Raw genomic sequence first — 21,009 nt, forward strand, 5'->3', positions numbered from 1 at the left:
GTCCCATGAAGGCCATTAACTGGGCTCAGCCGCTCGTCACGTTCCTCTGCTAATGCCTCAGAATCTACGGCAGAAGTCAACTCCTCCTCTTCCTCTTTCTGTAGCCTGGCAATTGCATTTTTACTTCTACAGGAAGACTTTGGGTTTTCTACATCCTCCAGCTCCAACGAATCTTTGGGCGTGTTTAAGAACTCTTTCACTTGCTGGCAGGTGCTCTCTTCAAAGCAAGGAGGGACCAAAATCTGGATTGCCTCTAGATCCAGTGGGTCAGAAGTATCTCCCTGGTTTTCTTCTGTCATTATTTCATTCAGATCACACACTGGTGCAGCTGCGTGGCCCATCACTTCAGTGCTTGTACTACAGTCCTCACAGGTCTGTGTAGGGTGTGAGTGTTCACTTGAATTCTGGAAGGCAGAGGGAGAAGAAAGAGGAGAAGAAGATTAATTAAAATGCTATTTTCTGGTTGTCACACTCTGAAAGCAGACATGCTAGTTTGTGAGCCTCATAAAAACTTTACTCTAGTGCTCCTAATAATTTTTCAGAAAAGCTGCACAACAATTATCCTTAGGAAGGAGTGAGACCAAGGGTTACATGTTCTAGTAACTGTGATGTTATCTTATTGGTTTTCTTGCTTTCTACCCCACCCCAGTTTGTCAACTAGATTTGCTTGAGAGCCAATTTTGGAGGATGGGGAGAAACTCTAGCCCTTGTAACCTGAAGGAGGGAGAGAGGGAGGGAGTCCCACTTCCAAAGCCAACACCCTTCTTCTGGACCACACCAGACTCCTCTAGGGAACAGAATAGCCTCAAGAGTTGCCAAGTTTTCCTTTACAGCAGAAAGTTTTGCACCCTGACTTGAGTCACCTTTCGCTTACTCTGCAAGGACCTGATTGCAAGAACCTTTGTTGCTCTTTGCTCATGACATGTTCATCGTTCAGAAGGTTCATGTCAGTCTCAGTAACTGCTTCTGCAACTGCAGGCTAGCCCATTCTTTTTAATAATGGTATCTCCCCTGCTCCCTGACCCAGTAAATGGAAAAAAGCAATCGTATGCTGCATGCAAAACTATGTTTACTTCTTGCTTTGGAAAAAGAAACAAAATACCAGGTGAACTTTGCAAAAAAATAACTCAAAGCTCTCCATCATGAAAAACCAGAATTGCGTATGAACAGTGTTTTGTTGTTGTGTGCCTTCAAGTCGTTTCAAATTTATGGCAAGCTTAAGGTGAAGACATCATGGGTTTTTCTTGGCAAGATTTGTTCAGAGGAGGTTTGCCATTGCCTTCCCTTGAATCTGAGAGCATATGACCTGTCCAAGGTCACCCAGTGGATTTCCTGGTCCCCAGAGTCATAGTCCAACGCTTAAGCTACTACACTATGCTGGTTCATGAACTATGTAGATAAGGGCACTTTACGCAACATGTAGAAATAAGATACACACACATTCTAGCCAAAGGTAACGAAAAAGACAACTGGGGAAGATGTGGCCATCCAGATTGTGCTGGAGAACAAGTCACATCATCCCTAGCCAGCATAGTCAATAGTGAGGGATCACGGGGATTGCAGTTTGATAATACCCAGAGGACCCCATGTTCTCTCAATCCTGCTATTTAAAAAGTATGGACCAATAAAAAGGGGATTTGAGATTTATAGAAAAGAGAATTTCCCATCAATAACACTAGAAGACAAGGTAATGATACTAATGGGCAGGACATGCAGGACAGACCAAACATACATGCCTTTTCCTACATATAATACAATTACATGTTGAGTCTCCTTAATTCGGTATTCCAAAACCCAAAATAGTCCAAAAACCAATTTTTAAAAAAAATATTGTATAAAATTACCTTCAGGATATGTGTACATGGTATATATGACACATACATGAATTTTGTGGCTAGACTTGGGTCCCATCTCCAAGAGATCTCACTATGGATATGGAAATACAGGTATTTCAAAATCCAAAATAATCCAAAGTCCAAAACATTGCTGATCTCAAGCATTTCATATAAGGGATACTCAACCTGTACTGAATTTGCAGACACTGCAATAGCCACTGGCTATTTTAAAAAGGGACAAATTTTATATATATTATAATTTTGTAAATGATATTAATATCCAACCTTTGCTTCAAGGAACTCAAAACAGCTTACATGGCTCTCCTCCTCTCCACTTTACCCTCAAAACAACACTGTTAAGCAGGTCAGGGTGACACTGTGACCAGCCCAATTTAATGGCTCAAAAAGGATCTAAACCTGGCTCACCCAACCCCAGGCTTGAAACATGTTTTTGGTTTTCATACCAGAATCTCTTAGCAAGCATATCCAGTTGCCAAGTCGGCTGGAGGGAAATGGGAACTGTAGTCTAAAAAGGAAATTTTTCAAGATGGGCTCTAATTGCTTTAAATGCTCACACTGGAAGCGAAAAGGTCCACAGCCATGAAAGCTAAATGGCATCTTGGTCTTCAGAGGCAGCCTGACAAAATAAACACACATACACACAATAGGATTCTTGCTTTCCAGCCCTGCTTTTGCAACTCCCAAAGGCATCTGGGAAGGTACTGTCCAGAAGAGGATATTGGACTGGACCCTTGATCAGATCTTGCAAGAGTCTTCTTACCAAGGAAGACCTTGCATCTGAGGAAGCAGACCAAGGCTGCAGAAATAATGTGGTTTGACACTGCTTTAACTGCCATGGCTCAATGCTATGGAATCCTGTGATCTATAGTTTGTTATGGCACCAGAGCTCTCTGACAGAGAAGGTGAAAGGCTTCACAAAACCACAGTTCCCAGAACTGCACAGCACTGATCTAGGAAAATTAAATTGGTATCAAACTGCATTACTCTTGCATTGCAGATGCAGCCCAAGTGTACGAAAGCTTATGTTACAATGTCTTTTACTCTGTTAAAGGTGCGACGAGATCCCTTTGAGTATAGAAAGTCTTGTCATAATACACATTCCGGAGCCAGCGTGACATAGTGGTTAGAGCATTGGACTACCGCTCGGAAGACCAGGATTCAATTCTCAGTTCGGCTATGAAATCCACTAGGTGACTATGGGCAAGTCACATGCTCTCAGCCTCAGAGAAGGAAAGGCAACCCCCCCTCTGAACAAATCTGGCCAAAAAAATGTCATGATAGGTTCACCATGGGGTTGTTGTACGTCAGAAATGACTTGAAGCCAACAATGCATCTATCTACTTATCTCTCTGCTTCCATGACTTCATCACACACATTGCCCTACACATATTTCAAGTCTATTTTTGCAGATCTCAGGGCTAGAAATTAGCCTTACAAACAACATTTTCAGAACGCTAAATACAGCACTCCAGTTCTGTGTTCGCAGATGGCGCATGCAAGAAAGCTTTGGCCTTTTTGCCCAAAATACTGCTCACATACAGAGAGTTCAGGGGAATAAGGGTCCCCTGCCAACTTTAAGTATCAGCACAAGCAGACATGTTGAAATGAAGCCTCCACTGAGTCTAGCAGCTGTCAACTCCGAGCCAAACGCGGAGGGAAACACTTGAGATAGGTCTCGGCCAGCAGCACAAGCAAACACAGACAAAAGTGACACTTGTTCTGGAACACAAAAGTGTTCCATAGAGATTTGGCAGGGGCAGAAAGGACAGGGGGAAAGAAGGAAGGGGAGTGGAGAATGGGAGCGTTTGCATCCGTCCTTGCAATGAAGTCATTCTGCTTCGACAGACTGAAAAAACAGAGCCCTCTTCTAGAGGAAGCCAGCCGGCCTCTCAGCTGACCCTCTCCGAACTAAAATGAAATAATTCCCGGCCCCGGTCCAAATTCAAATTAGATTAGATGTGAAGCAAACCAGCCCTCAAAAGGAAGGCCATCTAAACATAGCCTTTCCGATTTGTCAGACACGATGTACCCATCCAGCGCTTGTGCTATCAAATAAAAAAGAGCTGGTGTGATCTGGCACAGGCTGAATTTCACTGCTGACCAACAAACCAGTGGAAGCACCAAGCAACAATTTAATTCGGTTTTCACACACACACACACACACACACACACACACACACACACACTTGAATTCTACAGTACTGAACTTTTTGAGTTGATAGCATTTAATGAAATCCAGAAGATCTAACAGCTTAATAGGTGACTACCATTCTGATATTGATTTCTTCAAGATCTTTTTTCCCAAGTAGGTATTTTAAGTGGTTCTTTGTTATATTTATTTATATCCCACTCGTCCCTCAGAAATGGAACTCAAAGCAGCTCACCATTTCAAAGAACAATACAACTTAAAGAATGCAAAAAGTGAGCACTACAATAGAATTACACTATTACAGTTGTAAAACAAATCACGCAACAAAAGACTAAGTTGCAATTTAAAAAGATAAAAGGTCTTAAAAACAGTTGTTAAAACATTAACACTAATACCATGCCGTGCCTCCCAAAAGGAAAGAGAAAAACTTCATCCATCCATAAGCAGAAATGAACACGCAGTAACTAAATGGCAACACAAAAATGATTTAAATAAATGGGATGTGTTGCGATGACCCAGTACTTTTTTCTCACCATGTCCTGGTGCTTTCGTATGTGCGTCTGGAGGCAGGCGATGTCCTTCTCCATGTTAGATCTTACTCCCTTCTTGGTTTCCGTTGTCAAAGTGTAAACGTTTAATCCGCGGTGGTACTTGACAACGCAGTACTCCTCGGAGTGTACTGTTTGGGACAAGGTGCTCCAGCAGTAGGGTTCACTAGCTCCTTCCCTGAAATCATGGAAAGAAAACAGGAATTATCAGACTGAAGGTATAAACAGTAGCCTGGTTGTCTTTTAGATGTGTTATACTACACCTGCCACCATCCCCAGCCTGCATGGTCACTGGCCATGCTAACTAGAGAGAATCAGAGATTAAACTCAACTGCTGTTTATCTGGTCATTGTTGTTCCACACCTCAATCCATGGGGAGAGATGTGTAAGAAATAATAATAATAATAACAACAACAACAACAACAACAATAGGCATCAGCCTGGTGACAATGCATTTGGAAAAACAACTAAATACTATTCCACAACACAGGTCAATAGAAAATGTACTATTTTGGTTTGGGTTTGTTTTGAACCTGAACTTCAGTATTTCTTCCCACTCTACATCCTACAAACATATGTAAAGGTGCTCCCACAACAAACTGCAACATGTTTACTCTATCAAGAATACCATAACAGTATCAGCCAGTCAGTTTTGAAAAGTTTAGATGAGAAGATGCAACACATACCCATCACCAAATTAAAAAAGAAGAAGAAGAAGACATGGAAGTGTGCATTTATTATGAATCCCAATTGCTGCAATTGCATCTCACTGAGTGAATTTGGGTGATGTGATTCAGCCTTCAGCAGCTCCCGAATCAAAATGCTCTTTAGCCACCTGGTGGCTCACAGGCAGACAACTGCCTTTTCAGTGATGCTTAATTCATTTCCCCTTGCATTGCTTTGCCAGCTGGTCAAGGACACAAAGCAATGCAATCCTTGCATTCTTTACTATTGGACTCAAACATATTACTCTTTAATATATTTTTAAGACGTTCTGTAGTCAGATATGGGCCATAACTATGGATGAGCGAGCCCCATGGAACCAGGCCTGCTAGCAGATCACCACTGCAATGATGGTCTCCTTTGTTTGCAAGATCTGACTCAACCTTATCTTGATAGCTGTGTTCCATCCAGCTCTGAAATGAAAAACTGTGTAATCTACTCCAGAGCTGCTTTACAGCTTAAGGAACTTGTAAGCCTCTTCATGGCACCTAACCTTGTTATACTTCAATAATGATAGGCATTATACATATAAGAGAATGTAGGCCTGTCCCACAAGATGAAGGACACCGAGTGTGCAGATTTAAATATACGTTTTTAAATTACATTTATAGACAAACAGTATTCAGTGAGATTAAAAGGTCCTGAGAGTGCCATAGAAATTTCTTTTATCACTTAGCCTGCTGCTACACAGCAGAATCAATGCAGTTTGACACTGCTTTAACTGCTACAGCTCCATCATATGGAATCCTGGGATTTGTAATTTGTTGTGGCACTAGCACTCTGACAGAAAAGGCTAAATCACTCATAAAAGTTCAGATCCCAGAATTCCATAGCACTAAGCCATGGCAATTAAAGTGTAAAAAAAATAATTCTACTATGTAGATACAGCCTTAGAATAATCTTCGTCAATCTGATGCCTTCTAAATGCGCTGGTCCCAGTGGTTAAGGATAATGGGGGTCGTAATCTAAAATATCTACTACAGTCCAAGTTGAGGAAAGCTGGCTTCATGCCATCTGACTCACAGCAACTTGCAGAGAGATTTTAAGCATTTAGGTTTAAGATGGTTAAAGCAGCTTAGGAAAGTGCTACTTGGCAGTTTGACTTACAAGTGGAAACAGGGGAGTTAGAGGTAAGAGAACACAGCAAGCAGCTTTTCAGAGTTTCAATCTGGTCTGTTCCAGCCCTACGTGGAGATGCCAGAGTTTGAATCTTGGATCATCTGCATATGAATCCTGTGTTCTGCCACTGAGCTAAGGTCCCTCTCCACTAGGATGTCTATTCATTGCCAAAAGCCACAAGGAAAATTGTCACAATCTAGCACATTTGGCACATAAGCGTACATTAGACTGGATCAGTTGAGCAATTCCCAAATTAGGAGAGCATTAGGGCATCACAAGAAATATATTCAACCAAAGGTTGATCACCCAGTTAAATACCTGCTCTCTCCATCTACTTTATCTGTCATTTTGAACACTAGCACTAACTGACATAAGTAGAATCTAAACTGGATTGGAACACCTGATTCCAATAGCCCTGCTTACCATTAACAACAGTTATATTCAGTGCAGAAACCATCTTTTTAACCATGATTAAGGCTTGTAGGGGAATTTTTAGGGAAATGCCTACGGGGGAGAAGAAGCGTGCACCTACTACATGGGTCCTGTGGCCTGGTCCATCATGAAGTACCTTCACAGAAGCTAGGCAGATTTGGGTCTGGCCAGGGTCTACATGGAAGGCTTTTTGGAAATCCCTTGTGTAGTCCTTAGAAGAAAGAATCTAAATATAATTAAGCAAGCCACTACAAAATTCAGAAAATCCTCCTTACTCTGTAAGGAGTTGATGCAGCTTCTTATGGCCCCTCTCCAAGGCCAAACCTATAGGAGTAGCTCCTTCCCTATTGGAAACAGAAAGGGCTTCTCTTCCACCAGGTTTCTGCAAGAGGAACCATGTCAGTCGCAACAATCCCAGCCTTACAGCAAAATGCATCAGTGTCTCCCGAGAAACATTCTCTGGAAATAAAAACAGAAGAAAACAAATAGGTTAGCATCATTATAGAATTATAATGATTATAATTATAGGGTTATAGAAAACCTCCATTCCCAATTAGATGCAGCTGGAAGCACATATACACATGTCCATACCCTCCGTCTGTCCCGATTTGGCAAGGACAGTCCCAATTAATCCTCTACTGTCCTGCTTTTTCAATGGTTTTTTAAATGTCCCAGTTTCTCTCTCCTCCTCCTACGTTTCCCTTTCGTCCTCAGTTTATTTCAATTGCTGCAAACTAAGTTCACAGTGCAATGGTAGCTTTAGTATGATTCTATTATTTCTGGTTTCCGGCAGCACTCTAGTCCCTAACCTGTCAAATAAGTGGGGACACCTGTATCAGGTTTCTGAAATCTTCCTCTCAGTTCTGTGCTCTGGATATATATATTGTGTAAATTATGCAACAGTTACATAATCTTTTCTTATTCAGATTTTAACCTCACTTTGTTAGTAACGAGAAGGGAATACAAGTTGCTAACCACTGAAAATCTTGTTTTGGCACTTTGCTAGCTTCTGAGGTTTCAGCAGACATCTGTGACCTGCTTCCATGCATGTCCTTATCATCATGAGGACTAGAAGTTGCTTGCTGTTGTTTTATTTTCAGGCTCCTCAGCCCAATTGTTAAAGGACACATCATCCAGCATGGTGATCAAATTTTGCATTTAGCGCACCAAGAACTTACCATTTAGAGCATGATCTGTCCCCAGTACATTCCACTCGGATGGCAATTTCAAGTGACGAAATGCCAGAGTCACTTTCTCATCCAAAAAGTCCATGTCCCCAGCAGGTGGCCTGGACTGGTCCAAGAATCTTGTAAAGTTGAGCGCCTGCTGGTTCCCAGCACAGGTTGCCAAGAACTGAGCTGCATCATATGCTTCATCCTGAACAAACTGCAAGCTGTCCTCTGCCACCACCAGAATTGGGTGGTCTTGCTTAGCAGCACAGAGAGAGACTTTCACAGTCTCACAGCAGTCATGGCCTGTGGGGGAAACACATCATCATCATCATTATCATCATCATCATCCATTTATACTAGCTTACAATTTAAAAGAATACATAACTGAGAGACTGCATTTGCACACAAAAAATCAGACAGTTAAATCTGTTCCTAGCACCATTTTAATGTTTTTTATGTCACTGACAGTGCATCTATTCTATGTTTAGCATGTCCAAGGTACATTTAGCAGACTAGTCAGGGACACAGGGAGAAGTTACTAACGCTATCCCATATTTCTGCATTAAGAAACATAGCCATGCTTTGGAGGATGGAGGGAACTTTTTAAGTATTTCAATTTGCTGAGCTTAATTTGAATTGACTCTATCCAACCACAGACCAGTAGCAAAGTGACTTATGGTTATCATGGGGGTTTTCATGGCAAGTTTCTTCAGAGAGGGTTTGCTATTGCCATTCTCTGAAGCTATCAGCATGCGACTTGCCCAAGGTTACCCAATGAGTTTCCATGGCCAAGCGTGGAAAGTCCAGGGCTATAGTCCAAAGCTCAAACCACTACACCCTGCTGGCCTCTATTGAGAAAGTACGGGTAAGGTATTTATCATGATGGTACGAATCTAGAGAGAGAAAAACATTCCCCCTATTTTCACAAATACACTGAGCTAGCCTCCGTCAGCTGCCAAAATGTGCAGCATTCATTAGTCCCCATAGCCTTGGCTTCGGAGGAGCAGAGGCTCTTCATCCATGAATAATCTTCCCGGAATCTCTCACAGACGCACATACACACAGTCACACACCACTGCCAAATTTAAGTCAACTTTCACCACTTGTGCTTCTGTGTTTTAACAGCCCAAGGAAAGCAAAGTCCAACCCCAAGGCATATGAAGTCAAATGCCCAACAACAAACTAAGAGGTGGAAGTTTCATATTTGCTTCATGGCCACTGTGCTGGAATTGTCAACCAAGCGTCTTGCATTATCTGGTTGGTGGTTCAAGTTCACCACCATAGGCTTTGCTTTCTGCTCGCTCTTGCTCTCTTTGCTGCACCCCGCTGCTGCCTTGACGTCAGGGCTTCTTGTACCAGAACAGCAAAACTCATTGACTAATTACTGGAAAAGTTGCTCTGCCTATTACCTCAGCCTCTGTGTGTATGAATCAACCCTTTTCCTTTCCTTCTGTGTTTATAATTATATAAATGAGCTGAAGGATTCCCCACCTCGCCCTCACCCAAACAGGCTTGAAAATTAGAGCCCTTCGCTGAATGTTGCAGCTGAGAAAGTCCTTCCAGGGAAGGAAGGGCTTTGCTCATAACTAGAAAGAAAGTGGCATTTTGGGGCTTAAAATTTAATTGTGACTTCATGAGCAAAGGAAACAAGTCAACAGAGAAGCATTGGTTGCATTAGCATCATAATCATCATCACCACTAACATCATCATTACTATGTGATTGTTTCAGCCCCTTCATCCCCCTATAAGGTAGAAAGCGAAGAAGGATAACCAATATGAAGTCAATAGAGCGTAGGTTTTGTCCTCCTTGGTTTTGCTCAGAAAAAGCAGATCTTCATACAATGGACGCCATCAGAAAATAAAGGTGTTACTATCTGAGCCACATATGGAAAAAAGTTTTGGATTTTCAAATAAGGAATACTCAACCTGTATTTCTAAGTGATAAAATTTAATTACACTGGGTCCATGGTATCTGCTGGGTTTGGGTTCCAGGATCCCAAGTGGATACCAAAATCCGCAAGGTGCTCAAGTCCCATTAAATACAATGGATAGTAAAATGGCATCCCTTATAAAAAATGGCAAAATCAAGCTTTGCTTTTTCTTATTTATATATTTTTAGAATAGTTTCAAGCCATGGATGCTTCAATCCATGGATTTAAAAATCCCTGGATATGGAAGGGTGATAAGATCACCCTGGTTGACCTCTCACAACACTCAGGAGTGCAGAACTAAGCAGCAATTGCCAATGCTACCTACCATATCTCTCCCAGATGGGGACAAGGTGACAAATTGGATTTAATGAGATCAAAGAAGCATCCAGCAACAACAAAGAAGCTTAATATTTTCCTCGAGAGAAAGGTGTACATTCCCTTTTAGGTGCTTTGATGTCTTCGTTCCCTTACAACCAACACAAAATTCAGACCTAGAGGGATGCTCAATCCTTTCCCCAGGACAAGATTTTGACTTTGGAAATTAGTTCAAAAGAAAGAGACTCGATAATGACTGTAGCAATGACCTAAATCACTCCAGGAGCATCTCCCCGCCTTTCCAAATTGGCACTTTAAAATATCTTCCCCATTTCAGCCCCAACTGGAATGTCATTTACTTTTAAGACCCTACAAAAAAAATATATCAGGTTGCTGCAAGAAGCAACTTGCTATTTCTACAGGTATAAGAGAAGAAGTATAACAAGCTTATTATTTCTTGTTTTAAAAGAAGCATAGCCTCTCACAGACAAAGGAACCTCTGACAGTAATCATGTTTTGCCAGGCCTCTTCATTGCAAAAGTTGCTAGTAGAAAACTGAAATGAACTTCAAACTTTAAAATCATTTTTATCTCCTCCACCCACAAATGCAAGAAATGGGTAAGTGAAATCTTACAAGTATTTTTTTCTAAGTCACTTGTATGCCTTTAGGCCTTCTGCACATAAAAACTCAAAGCAATGCCACTGGGAATAGGAGCCAGAACAGGAGTGGAGCTTCCATTCTCATGCACTCTCCAATATAGATTGTGAGATCTGGGGAGTAAATACAGTGGGGCCTTGATATACATTGGGGTTTGGTTCCAGTACCCCCTGTGGATAACAAAATCCGTGGATGCTTCAAGTCCCATTAAATACAGTGGTGTAGTAAAATGCTGCCCCTTATATAAAATGGCAAAATCAAGTCTTGCTTTTTGGAATTCATACATTTTAAAAATATTTCCAAACCATGGATGCTTGAATCCGTGAATGAAAAAATCCACTGATATGGAGGGCTGACTGTACTCTCTCTAATTTCAGTTTATCTTTCTGTATGTCTGTTGAGTGTTCCAAAAACTAAGATGGTCTCATTTTCACACATGCTTCTTCATGCTGTGCATTGGTAGGACAGAAATAGTGTTGGGGGGGGGGGTTGCTACTGTATTTATGATAGAACTTGACTGACAGATTGACCTTTGGATAATAATAAAACAATTCAAATAGCCCTTGTATAGTTTAGTACAGTGGGGTGGTGGCATTAAACATAGACTGCAAATCATACTTCATTGAGATCTTCTAGGACAGATACTTTGCTGTTTGTCCAAAAGTGCCACAGATCCATCATAACATGTGCCAGTCACATCACAGATTTGTGCTCCTTGGAAAGGGCATTGGAAACATTTGCCTGTTGACTGCTCACAAGCATGGTTTGTTCCAGCAAGACCAGAACACAATTGCAGACAGAAGCCCTTTCTCCATGCTAGAAAAAGCATGAAGACTCTAGCCCATATAACACAATGTGACTATAGATAGTTTTGTCATTTGGATGAATGTGTAAGTTCCTCTTCAAAGCAAATATATCCTCCAAAATGAGAAGCAACACAGGAAAGTGGCAGGAGCTTCCTCCGGTGCATCACTAAACCTCAGAGATTCTTGGAAAGACATGAGACTCCTCAGTGGTTTCTGAATATCTGAGGCCTAATGCAATGGATATCTGAATATCTCTGAATATCGGAGGTCTAGAAGTGCCACCCTACAATGCCACCCCACAATTATCATGAACACAGAGGACCATCTTCTTCCTCACTGGATTGGTGCCAGTGTGGGCACAAGTCCAAACTCTGACAGTCTCCTCCCAAATATCTGGGAGGAAAGGAAAGCTGAATCCTGGAAAACTCCTGGAACAGCAATTCTTTGTTTCAATAGGTTACAGGGCCTCCTTGTACTGCTTTACACACACACCCCAAAACTTTTAAAAATCAGAAGAAGAAACAATCTTCCATCCTGCTTCAGTTTTGTTGTTGTTGAGTGCCTTCAAATCATTCCTGACTTATGGCAACCCTAAGGCAACACTTATCATGGGGTTATCATGCTCAAGGTCACCCAATGGGTTTACATGGCCAAGCCTATCCCTCTGTTTTTGACATCTTTGTTTAATCTGTGTGACTCACAAAGAGTCCAGAAACCTAGTAAAGTTGCCTACCCCTGATCTGGAATCGCAGAGTTGGAGAGACCACAAGGACCATCCAAAGAAACATCTTCCATGGCTGAACAGCTCTTATTGTTAGGAAGTTGAGGTGGATTCTCTTTCCATTGCTCCATGTAATATTCTCTAGAGTAGCAGAAAACAAGCTTGCTCCATCCTCAATGTGACACCCCTTCAGATATTTAAACAGGGCTATCATATAACCTCTCAACCTTCTCTTCTCCAGGCTAAACGTAGCTAGCTCCCTAAGTCACTCCTCATAGGGCATTCACCATTTTGGTGAAATTTTCATTTTCACCATTTGAGAGAGGCAAATCATGCTCTGCTGTATTCCAAAAGGGTGACAACCATCCAAGCAGCTGCCTTCATCATCATGTTGCATGGAGACAAAACACTGTTGTAGCTAAACAAGCACCACTGGAAGTCTTGAGAGCGCATGATTTCCTATCCTCTCCAGCCAGGACTGGAAGCCAGCCTTTCCAAGACCTATTTTGAAGACTCAGATCCCACAGAGAAAACAACAGGAGTTCAGCTTCAGCAGCTATTTTAGTTCTCCTCAAAAAACACAGACCAGTATTTCTTCTCACTGTATAGATAACTATGAATTGCAGCTCACACAGAGTGGTCCATGAACTCTAGGTGTCCATGCAGGCCAAAGTGGTTTGTTGTTGCTGTTATGTCCCTACAAGTCAACACCAACCTATAGTGATCTTATCATACCGCTTTGCTGGAAAGATTTATTCAGTGGAGGTTTGCTACTGGTTTCATCTTAAGCTGAGAGAATGTGACTTGACCAAAGTCACCCAGCGGTTTCCATAGATGAGCAGGAATCTGAACCCTAGAATCCTTGTTGGGCTTTCAAACTACTATTCCCTACTGTCTCTCCTTGCTGAAGTGGCTCATGCATCTCTACATGTGTTGGTTTCTGCACAGTAGTCTTTTTACACATACACACACATACTCTAAATAGTTTGAAGGCAGGAAGAGAGTGACTTCAGCATACATAGGCTAAGATATAGAATTTTGTTTTTAAACGTGACTAGTTCCAATTATAGTTCAAACCTCTATTCTAGCTTAAATCCAACTGTTAGTGCTAAATAGAGCAAAGCCATTTAGTCAATGGGATGCTCATAAGTGCTGGCTTACCAAGTTTGCATTGATTCAATGGGTCTAAGCTGGGACTAACAATGCCATGATATTTCTAGTTTTATTTTTAAATTACTATTTTACCTTCCCATTTCTCAAAAGTAACTATCATGGTTAGATTTTAGTTTATGGTTAGATTTTACTTTGGTTCACGGTTTAGATTTTAGAAATATGAATGCTTCCAGCTGCCAGTATGTGGTATGCACTCTTTCCTGCTCTTTCGGTTGGGTTGCCTCAATATTCACCAGCAGAAACCAGCAGGTGAACCACATGATAATTCACCTCCACCATTTAGGCAAGTCCCAATAACTAGAAAAACATTACAGTTACACTATACATCAACGACCTTATACTCATTAAGTTGCAGCATAATGTAGTTATAACTTCATCATTGGAAGAAAGAATTAATGGTAAGTAGTGTAGTGGTTTGACTGCTGGACTATAACCCTGGAGATCAGGGTTCAATTCACTGCTCAGCCACGGAAATCGACTGGGTGACCTTGGGCGAGTCACACACTCTCAGCCCCAGTCACCATAAGTAGAAGAGTACTTGAAGGCACACAACAATAACAGCAACAACAACAAGCAGTTGCTTCCAGGTTCTAGATACAGCCTGGTTTTATATAGGGTCAGCAACTAGAAGCCCCTGGGTCAAATCTAGCCTCATAAGAGATGCTTCCTTGTCCATCAGCAACTGACCCAGAATCAGCTTTTGTCATGGCTGAAGTATGCAAGTTTCTGGCCAGACATTTTAAGGAGGAAGAAGCACACATGTGTTCTACTTTGCTTTCTAGCCTTTTTTTTCCCTTACAGGAAAGCCACTCATGCGCCAAGGCTTTACAGCGCTCTTAAGGGGCTCAGTTTATGTTCCGTTTTTAAAGGGGGAACAGAATGATGTATTCCACAAGAAAATGTATTTTTAAACCGAGCCCACATGACTATTACTTTCAAGTGACCGTTTCTTATACAACATGTTTACTCTGCTGGCCTTACAATACAAAGAGTATTTCATAAAGGGGGAAGAAAAACATGATCTTTTCAGCACATAGTCTTCTTTTAAAACCCTGACAAGTAAAATGGAGGGTTTGAAGTGCGAGTGGCAAAGAAGAAGCAGAGCCAACATTAATTTCCTTTTTCACATTCATATAAATGAACATGAAAGTACAAAAGCTACATTTAAAAACACACAAATGACACAATCCCCTTGTGGGAGATTTAAGTTCAAGAAATCTGCAGTTGCATTGCAGATTTTTCTGATCCTTATGCCAACAAGAGCAGGCCACTCCAAACATCTCAACACAGACGCACCTGATGGTTAGAGATGTGTGTTTGTCTACCTGCCTTCAAGTCACCTTATGAACTTCTGGTGACTATAGGAATTGCATAGGGTTTTCTTAGGGAATGAATACTTGGAGGTGGTTTTGCCAGTTCCTTCCTCTGAAATATAGCCCACAGCACCTGGTATTCACTATCAGTCTCTGATCTCAGTACTAACTACAGCTGACCCTGATTACCTTCCAAGATCAGAGGGGATCTGGTGCCTTAAAGCTGGGAGACCAAGAAACAGCTTAAGATCACCTGTTCTTAACAATGTCATCAGTGACAGTGTAATGACTGGTTAAGGCAGATGTGGAAGAGATTCATGATGATGATACCATTCCACATAGTCTCCGTTACATTTGCATCAGCCCCAGGAGACAGCATCATACTGTTCCCTGTGCATTCCAGGCAACTAGAGTTTTAAACCTTTTTTGAAAACTAGGAGTTGGGGACAGCCGGCAAAACATCACCGCTCACCTGTAACCCAAGAGAGCTGTGGTTTTCAAACTCTGTTCCAGGGGACCCTAAGGCTCCCCAGAAGTTCAGTGAGAAACCCTTAGTAAGAAGGAGTAATGACAGACAGCCTTTGCCCATAGTTATCAATCTTCCCCTGCTGCAGCAAACAGTCTGTTTGCAGAATTGCATGAGTCAACTGGAGTGTTCAACAGTTGGAAGTGGCACGGAGGCTCCAGTAGGACTGGGAATGACTTCGCCTTATTTCTAAATGTGTTCTTGAGTGCACCCATCCCAGAACCCATTGCAAAGGACAGGGCACAGAAGCTAAAAGTTCTTCATGGCTGCCCAAAGACAGAAAGGACATACAAAGCAGAGCATAACATTGTAAAAGATGCTCTCGTCTATTGTGCGGGCACAACGGAAAAACTTTGTAGGTACACTTTATGTAATCTGTAGCCCGGCTTCATTCAACCCATGAAACTGAGGTTGGGAAAATCAAAACAAGTATGAAGATAGCTATCACAGGCAACTGGGAAAAGAGGCTCCTTCTTTCTCAGACAAGTGAGTAAGCCTTACGTGGAACTGCTCCTTGGCTAATGTTTCCATCCTTCTCCATCAGCACAGAGGCTAAATTCCTAGCTGGCGACCCTGATATCCCATACATTTTGCTAAAAAAATAGTATTTTGTTGTTGTTCAATAGCCATTCTTTTAAACCTCTTCCTAGTCCCCCAGCCAGCTCCCATTTCCCCCCCCCCCAACTCCTCCTATGTGTAAAGAAGGGCTTAGTCTCTGTTACAGTTCATTTCTCACTCATTATTAACCTTGCAACAGTCAAATAACACTGGCTTTGAGTCATCATAATAGTTTCCAAGGAACCTGGTTCAATGTACAATTTAAGTATGTGATTACATATATTTGATGGAGGGGTTGGCGGGGGTGAGGGTAGAGGAGAGCTAGCTGCAGAAGATAGCACCGTAATTGGAAAGCTTATGCGTCAAAATCAAACCATGAGCCCCTATTTACCAAAAATGAGGTTTTCTTTATCCAAAGGCCATGTAAGCATATGGTGCATGCCAGAGGAGGGTACTAAACCCAAAGGCTGATTTTCTTCTTAGGCTTCCTATGCCTGATTATTCCGGGATGCTCATTCCCAGCTCTTCAGCATCAGAATGCTTCCTTTCATAGAACGCTTCTTTCATTAAATCTGAACAGCATATTAAAATGAGCAGAGTCGGTTAGTGAAACCAATTACCATGGTCTTTGTATTACTTCTGGCTGTGGAGTGGAAAAGACAGGTCTGAATGTTCCATCACGAAAATAATTCCCTGCACGCAGGAAAAGTAGCATGCCACAGAGAAGCCATCTCAAATAAATAGTCCGGCAAGAAGGGGCTCAGTTTTAAGCCCAGCATCTCATCCTTCCTTCCAAGGAGCTCAAGGCAGTATGCACTGTCGCCTCATCCCATCCCTACCAGTTTATTAGTCAACAACCCTGCAAAATAGATTAGGCTGAAAAAGAAAGTGACAGGCCCAATAATTTTCACAGACAAATAAGGATTTGAATCCAGGTCTCCTTGCCCCAGTTTCAGTGCATTAACTGCTAAACTACAGTGTCTCGCTGAAAGTAGGGTTTCAATTGCCTGCCAAATCCAGGGTGACCAAATCCAGGGTTCTGTAAGTAACATCCTACAACGGAGGAGGCCTCAGATCGGAGAGATGCTCATAAAACTCAGCCTATTGGGAGGTGTTTTAGCTTTGCTCTGGTTTTTGTTTTCCCTATCAAAACTGAGCTCATAGTCCTTTCCAACTCCTGGTTTTACCCATTTCTTGGTCTCAGCATCCTAATCTAAGCACAAGGAACCCTTTATTTTGTTGCTGCTGCTGAACAATGAGAAACACTTGTTGATCTATTACAAATCACTCACCATCTACCCATAAATGTAAATCTATCTTCTACACACTTCTGATCCAAGTAGGAAAGGAGCAGAGGAGTTCTCTAAAGTATCTAGTCCCAAGCAATGTAAGGGTTTTATAATATTAATACCAGCATCAGGTTGGGAAGAGCACCTATAAAAGAATTGGACAAGCTCCTAAGGAGCAAAGGACCTAAGTCTGAACATTAAAATGAGGCTAGTCCAAGCCATTGTTTTCCCCATCATCATGTACAAATGTGAGAGCTGGAAAGTGAAGAAAGCCAACAGAAAGAAAATCTTTTGAGATGCGGGGCTGGAAAAGAGTGCTGAGGATACCGTGAACAGCCAAAAAGACAAACAAATGGGTCCTTGAACAGATTAAACCTGAACTCTCCCTGGAAGCCAAGATGACAAAACTAAGGCTGTGGTATTTTGGCCACATCAAGAGAAAGCATGACTCACTAGAAAAGACAACAATGCTAGGGAAAGTAGAAGGTAGTAGGAAAAAAGAAGACTGCATGACAGATGGCCAGACTCAGTCAGAGAGGTCACAGGTCTGAATCTGTAGGACCTAAGTGGACCATGGAGGGGATTGGAGATGTCTCATCCATAGGGTCACCAGCAGTTATCAACAACAACCAGCATCTTTAATTTAACCAGTGGACAATCTCAGTCATCACTAGCAGAAGACAATCTGGGGCAGTTAACTAACATGCACCGGCATCTTAGGAACGATCTTTGGCTAGTACTTCAAAGAACCCTCAATCTTTGCATATGTTTGTATGCACCTCCTGCTTTCACAGTGCACTTCAAACAACCAAGGGCTAGTCTGCACATAAGTACATTAGACAAATTGCTGTGGATTTTCACACAACTGCATTGACAGCTATCTGTTTCATTTTCCTGTACAAATTCTCATCTATTCTCTCCCTCTGCCAAATATGTGCAGCCATGAGAATGCATGCCAAGCAGACAGATGGTTACACGACTGATAATGCACATTTGTGCCAATTTCTGTTGATACTTTGGTACGAACTATAAAACCTCTTTCTGTAGAGTTTAAGGTGTTTTGGGGGGGAAGGGCACAAAAAGCCCGAATTCCTGTGAATCGCATGTGGCTGGATCGCATTTTATTAGGTTGGAATGAAGAGTATTTTAATCATGGAGACAACTCCTAAGTAATTGGTCTTGACCTACAAAATGTTGATGCAACAATAATGAAGCATTCAAAAAAAATCCAAGCACTTTTCACCATCATTAAACACAATACATGATGGAAACAAGATTATTAGGCAACATTTGGATTCAGCAACACTTGTTGACAAAAATGCTATAAAGTTAACAACATATGTACTTGTTGCCTTGCTGCTATGTAGAATCCTTAAATCATTACAAGCCACCATCCTTCTCTGAAATTGGAAAGAGGCTCTCCTAGAAGCTACACTGTTCTTCCAAAGCCGAGTGGAGCAAGAATGAACTTCATTTCCAATACAACTCAGGTGTTAAGAGGACAGTGTTACACTCCCCATTTTTGAATTGTGCATGTCACTGCGATCAAGCTCCAGATGTTCTCCATCATACTGTATTGCTTTGTCCATTGTATATAATTCCAAAGGGGAAATTGTTAAGAAGGTTATTGGAAATGAATATCTGTTTGGATGGCTTATCAGTGGAATACTTATTGGAAGATCGGAACCCACATATTACCAGGTTAATGGCCAATTTTCTGGTGGAGGCAACAAGATTACGGCTTAAATTTTAATAACGATCCAGAAGCTTTATTGTAAATGCATGTTTTCTATGCCTAATAAAGGTTGATCGACTGACACTCTCTCTTACAATTGTGCTGCCATTTCAGAAGGTCAACATATCACCAGAAAATTAGTGTAAAGCATGAATTTTAACTATCTTCCAAGACACGTGGACCTACATGTATGACAAAAGTTAAGGGCAGAAAGGCATTTTAATTTTTTGTCAACCAACGTACCAGGGGCAATGGTCTCCAATATCCCCGAGTCAAGCTTCCTTGTGCTGGCACAGTGTTGAACAGCAGATCCAGTGAAAACGAGGTAAAAAACTACGTCATCATTTCCAACTTGGTCATCTTCAGTGAGCAATACAGTGATTAAGCAGTCACCCTAAAGGAGAAGGGAAGAAACAAGAACAAAATGTTTTAATCTTAACAAACCGAGAAACTCCATCTCCCAAATGCTGTCTTCTCCAGAACAACCCCCTTCAAGGCATAGAATGTACAAATGACCTCCCATGTAAATATCAAACTAGTCTGTTTAAAAAGAAAAGACATATAAGGATATACTTGAAGAGGGAAATGGCATTTTGCCCTTTTCCTAAAGACTCATCTCTTTTAGAAGGAATTCTTAGGAAGGATATTGTAGACATTCAAGAATTCACATTTATATGTAAGAACAACCATTATTGCAAGTTGCATATAATAGGATGTTGAGAACAGCAAATAAGAGTATCAGTGTGGAACGAGTGCCAAATGTAGAACATGGAGACCTGGGTTCAAATCCCCAGTTTATGGTGTGTGTTTTTAATCCTCACAAAGGTAACCAGGTGCCTTTGAGCCTGATCTCTTTTAAACCTCTTTCACAGGGTTATTACAGTGACAGTACCCTGGATTCCTTGGTGCTTAAGAAATGCTTTTTGCAGTTGAAAATACAAATGAAAATGAATCTGCACAGATTTTACATTTTAAAAAAAGACAGGGTCTAGAAGTTCATTCACCTATACACTAAGCACTGTTACTAATATAAATTCACAACTCGAAGTTTTAAACAACTCCAGAGTGAAAGCAAACGCAGCTGAATTCCAGTAACCGAGGATTGCAATTTGCTTCCAGCAGCACCGCTGCCCTTCGCCCAGAAAGAGCTAATTCAAGCATGTTTACCTTTCCTCATTTATTATTACCCAAATAATGTCATCTGTTTGAAATCACTGCCACACAAGGTGGTTATTATAATTCCCTTCATTTGAAGCAGCTAACAAATGGAAAAGCTGGGCTGCCAAGACCCATTTGGAGAAAAGCTTTCCAAGATCAAAGCAAGCCTCTGGCACAGGCCGGCAAACAAAAGTATAACTTAATTTCGTACCTAGCTTGGATTGACTAATGTTTACTTGGCTTGATGCCCTACTGCCAATGAAAACAGGCCATTTGCCTCCATTTGATGCACACCAAAAAAAAAGGGGTCACCTTTTATTCTGAAAACCATAAACTTTTCACAGAGGTGAACCTAAAAGTGCGCAGGAGGGATGGTGCCTCTCTCCAAAACCATCCCTTTTTGAAAGAAGGAAGGGAGAAGGAAGCAGAAGAATGCAGCAGCATGCTTAAGGCTAACTGGTTTTTATTTCAGCATGAGCTTTCCTGGATATGTACTCACTTCTTCTAATGCGGTACGGAGTGATATCCAGCCTTACCACAGTTGTGGAAACTACACAGTTATACAGAAGCAAGACACTGAGCCAGTGAGGCACAATGGTTTGAGTGTTGAACTGTGACTCTGGAGACCAGGGTTTGGTTTTCTATTTGACCATGTAAACACTAGGAACTGGAAGACCTTCTGCAGCTTTAACTGCTCTGACCTAGCCTCCTTCCATCGAGGCCCAGCTGATGGTAGACAACTCTTCTACATCAGGTGTACAACTGGATGATCCAATTACGCAAGTCATGCAACAGTATACAGTGGTACCTCGGGATACGAAATACC

The 21,009-nt window shown here is 41.6% G+C and overlaps 1 protein-coding gene across 1 annotated transcript in view; it reads right to left on the reverse strand.

Moving 5' to 3' along the window:
* Positions 1-5: 5 nt before the first annotated feature.
* LOC121934038 (A-kinase anchor protein 13-like) overlaps positions 6-21,009 on the reverse strand; it is a gene marked incomplete at its 3' end in the record, with an annotated part of 42,809 nt that continues 21,805 nt past the window's right edge. Inside the window, exons 4-8 of the mRNA XM_042474013.1 lie at positions 19,269-19,419; positions 8,006-8,302; positions 7,103-7,286; positions 4,539-4,731; positions 6-404 (exon numbers count right to left, since the gene is read on the reverse strand). Coding sequence (XP_042329947.1) covers positions 6-404; positions 4,539-4,731; positions 7,103-7,286; positions 8,006-8,302; positions 19,269-19,419 — 1,224 coding nt within the window. The remainder of the gene's footprint in view (positions 405-4,538; positions 4,732-7,102; positions 7,287-8,005; positions 8,303-19,268; positions 19,420-21,009) is intronic.

The sequence above is a fragment of the Sceloporus undulatus genome, chromosome 6, assembly GCF_019175285.1.
Source record: "Sceloporus undulatus isolate JIND9_A2432 ecotype Alabama chromosome 6, SceUnd_v1.1, whole genome shotgun sequence".
Taxonomy (NCBI): domain Eukaryota; kingdom Metazoa; phylum Chordata; class Lepidosauria; order Squamata; family Phrynosomatidae; genus Sceloporus; species Sceloporus undulatus.